Source organism: Grammomys surdaster, unplaced genomic scaffold (genome assembly GCF_004785775.1).
Source record: "Grammomys surdaster isolate TR1022 unplaced genomic scaffold, NIH_TR_1.0 126048, whole genome shotgun sequence".
Taxonomy (NCBI): domain Eukaryota; kingdom Metazoa; phylum Chordata; class Mammalia; order Rodentia; family Muridae; genus Grammomys; species Grammomys surdaster.
In genome coordinates, this window is record NW_021620860.1 from 1955623 (window position 1) to 1959841 (window position 4219).

General features: G+C 49.1%; 1 protein-coding gene across 1 annotated transcript in view; it reads left to right on the forward strand.

Annotated features, from left to right (window-relative positions):
- The first annotated feature begins 591 nt into the window (after nucleotides 1-591).
- Nucleotides 592-4219, forward strand: part of Cwc25 (CWC25 spliceosome associated protein homolog) — a 25563-nt gene continuing 21935 nt past the window's right edge. The window contains exons 1-2 of the mRNA XM_028754988.1: nucleotides 592-736; nucleotides 3910-4082. Of these exons, the coding sequence (XP_028610821.1) occupies nucleotides 719-736; nucleotides 3910-4082 (191 nt within the window). The 5' untranslated portion in view covers nucleotides 592-718. The remainder of the gene's footprint in view (nucleotides 737-3909; nucleotides 4083-4219) is intronic.

Below are 4219 nucleotides of genomic sequence, written 5' to 3' on the forward strand. Positions count from 1 at the left end.
AAAAAAAAAAAAAAAAAAAAAAAAAAAAAGAAAAAAGAAAAAAATAAAATAAAATAAAATAAAAAACAGGGGTTTCCAGATCAGAATGACCTCAAACTTTGTGCCAACGCTGGCCTTGAACTTCTGATCTTCCAATTTCTATCTACCAAGTGTGAAGACGATGGGAGTGCGGCACGATATTTGGCTTTTGGGATTTTGTTTGATGGTATCTATTTCTGTAAAACATGCCGGGGATGAGGGAGTTGGTCGCAAGTCCAGTTTTGAAAGCTGGTTTGGAAATTCTAGTGCAGCGGTGTGCTGGGAAGGCGGCCTAAGTTGGCAGATGCTGACGTCTTACAGAGTCACGCTTCTACAGCAGAGCCCTGATGCGTTGCCAAGGCAACAGAACCCTACCGGTGGCTTTTCAACAGTTGGGGCGAGGTGCTTAAGTGAAGCAACCAAAAAAAGACCACCCAAACCCCGAACGAGGAGAGAAAGTACTTTCAGCTATGGGTTCACCCAGACATACGGCTTGTACCAAACGTCATCGATCCGAGACGCTGCCGCAGTTATATGACGCCACTCCCGGAAGTGCGATCTAGAGCGGGCGGGGAAAAGGGCAGCTGGTTCCTTTAGGGATTAGATCCCGTGAGGCGGTCTCCGAACTGTTTCACTAGGTTTCCTCTCGACCTTTGCTGAATCTTTCAGGTTCACAGACTGAGGAACTGTCTCCACGATCATGGGAGGCGGAGACCTGGTAAGTGCTGGAGGCCTGGGCAGGAACGACTGAGGCCGGAGACCCATTGGCACCGGAGACCGAAACTGGCAGGGATGGGGTGGAAGTCGGGGATAGCAGTGGGTAACCCTGGTAATAAAGTCTTGTTTTCAGCTCAAGGGGATGATAAACATGGAGAGGGAGCGGATGGTGAAGCCCTCAGAGGGACTGGGATGGGACTCCGGAAGATGTGCGGCGAGTGATGTCTGCTGGTGTCTGGATTTGCTGATTGGGGGACGGAGCCCCGGGCTAGGAAGTCTGAGGTCAGGGAGGGGACAATTGGACCCATGGTATGGAAGGAGGCAGATCTTGGGAACGTAGACTTTATTTTGTGTGTGTTATCTTCGGACACAGTACCCCCGCCTCTCCTCCTCCCCCTTTTAAAACTACGAGTTCACAGTTGTATTCTGGACCTGGACTGTCAAAGGGTGGGCTCCGGTCGTCTCCAGTCCTGAGCTGTGCCATTTAGACGAATCCATTTTAAGTCTTTTCCATCTTTGTTTCATTCCTTACATCAGTGTTTTGCTTTGATGTGTAGTGACGAGGCAGCTTCTTCTGTATCGGTAACGCTTTTTTAGTCTAAGTGGCAATTCCTCTTAAGTCCTGTAGTTCGTTTGTGGGGAACTCATGCACTCATGCCTTAAACGAGGCAGAAGTATCCACAAAGCACAGAGCTAAATTAGGACACTATTGATCTTCTCAAAGTGAAGCTGATCGAATCAGTAAGTACATCCGTTTAGGTGTCTGTCCATTAAGCTGAGTTTGTCAGGTGTCCTTAATTTGATAAAGTTCCGAGACCCCACCAAAGTTGGTCCAGGTTAGTATGTTCTTCATGTAACTGTTTATTATGGACAGTGCGTTAGTTTACTTCTGTAATAAGACCAAGATCAAGCCGGGCGGTGGTGGCACACGACTTTAATCCCAGCACTTGGGAGGCAGAGGCAGGTGGATTTCTGAGTTTGAGGCCAGCCTGGTCTACAGAGCGAGTTCCAGGACAGCCAGGACTACACAGAGAAACCCTGTCTCGAAAAACCTTAAAAAAAAAAAAAAAAGACCAAGATCAAAAGCACCTTTTGAAGGAGAAGGCTTATTACATCTTATAGGTTAGACCCCATCATTAAGGGAAGCAGGGAAGGAGCTCACTGCAACGCAGAGGCAGGAGCTGAAGCAGAGACCATGGAGGGGTCCTGCTCACTGGCTTGCTTCTCTCGTGTTACTCAGCTACCTTTTTTCACAGGTGGCCCACTTATCCAGGGATGGCACCACCCACAGTGGGCTGGGCCTTCCTCCATCCATTTGTGATCAAGAACATACACTCACAGACATGCCCAGACTGATAGAAGCAATGCCTCAATTGAAGTTTACAACCAAGACTAGTCACTCGTGCCAGGAAAGCGCTGATCTAGATCATTGGCTGTGTGTGTGGTGGTGGATTGTCCTGTAAATGTGGCAGCTTCTAGCCGCAGGATGCCATTACCCTCTTACTCAGTTGTGACATTTACAAATTTCTCCAGACACTGATTGCCATTTGTGTCCTGAGATGGAAAGGAAAGCCTCTGTAGGACAAAGTAAGGGCGTGTGTGTCAGTGGTGGAGGAGGAAGAGGAGGAGGAGGTGGTGAAGGCAGTCCTGATCAATGGGAAGAATTTAGGAAGAAAGGAAGGATAAAACAACCTGATGAAGGAGGAAAGGCAGTAAAGAGTAAAGACGGAAAGCAGATTCCATGCCTTTAGCTCTAGTGCCTAGGAGGTGGAGTTAGTAAGATCTCAAGTTTGAAGGTAGCCTGAGCTAAGTAGCAAGGCCCTGACTTTACACCTGATTTACAAGGTGCATTTGCAAGGCACCTTGTGTATTTCTATCTCATTTAGTCTTAACTAGTCTCCCATTTTGCACCTCTCTGTTGGGGAGGGTTGGTAATAATTAATTTATACCTCTCCTATCCATTCTTCACGTGATAGCCAGTCATGCGTCTTGCCTGCACCGTGCCAGTTCTTGCTTCCTGCCACCAGCAGGGTGGAGTGCAGTCCCTTCGCATGCCTGTGAAGGATTTGATCTGCTCCCTTCTCAGCTGGCTTTATCTGACACCCTCTTCTCCATCAGCTTGCCTCCACCTCCAGCCACAGGGAATTATTCACGCTGTGCTGTTCTCACTGCTGGGAGTGCCATTTCTGCTTACAGTGCTTCCCACGTTGCCAGCTGTATTCCACCCATCCTCGAATGCTGCCTCCTTGGGGAAACTTCTAGGATTACAGCCTGAAGCAAAGCAGAGAGAGGAGAAACATTCATTGAGGGTGAAGGGGGAGAAACAAGGGGGAAATTCCTGGGAAGGAAAGTTGAAAGAGGGCTAGGTGTGTGGTGAGGATGCAGGCATAGGCACAGCACAGTCAACGGACTCAGTAGAAAGGAGGATATTTGCAGAAGAGTGCTCTGTCCCAGTGAATTGTGTTGCCTTTCAAAGCTTTCGCTTTGCCCTTTCCCCCTGCCTTGCTTTTATCAGCTCCCATTTTCGGCATGGCTAGTGGAGTCTAAGGTTGAAACTGTTTGAAGGAAACTCAGAAAAGACCTGTTCCCTCCTCAAACTGTAACGGCCGACATTGCCTGCAATCTCGTGCCTGCCAGTCCAGGCAGCCCTCTTGCCTTTACATGACTGCATGTGCTGGCTATGGGAAGGCTGAGCGAGGCCAGCCATGGTGGTTAGCGTTAACTGTCTACGGAAAATAATCTAGAATCATCTGAAAAGAGAACCTTAAGGAGAGATTGTCTCTATTGGGTTGGCTTGTGGTTATGTCTCTTGGGGATTGTCTTAAGTAATCAATGTGAGAAGACCCCACCCACTGTGGGTAGTACCGTTCTCTAGGTAAGGTCCTGAACTGTATAAAAGTGAAGGAATCAGGCTGAGCGCTGTAAGCGAGCACTAGCCTATGGGTGTGTGTGCATTTGTATGTCTGTGCCTTTGACTGTGGATGCAGTGGCCAGCTGTTGGAAGTTCCTTCCTTGACTTCCTCACAGTGGTGGTCTGTAACCTGGTTTATCTGATGAAGTAAATCCTTATCCTCTGCAGCATCCGAGGTGAAATTGGAACACGGCTAGTTAGACTCAGCACCTTCCACTTACTGTAACTCACTGCATTCCTTCCTCCCTCCCTCCTTCACACAGAACCTGAAGAAGAGCTGGCACCCACAGACCCTTCGCAATGTGGAGAAAGTGTGGAAGGCGGAGCAGAAACATGAGGCGGAGAGGAAGAAGATTGAAGAGTTGCAGCGAGAGCTTCGAGAGGAGAGAGCTCGGGAGGAGATGCAGCGCTACGCTGAGGATGTCGGGGCTGTCAAGTAAGGAGCTGGCTGTGGTGGTGTGTGGGGAATGGCTGTGGTGGTGTGTGGGGAAGGGCTGTGGTGTGTGGGGAATGGCTGTGGTGGTGTGTGGGGAAGGGCTATGGTGTGTGGGGAAGGGCTGTGGTGTGTGGGGA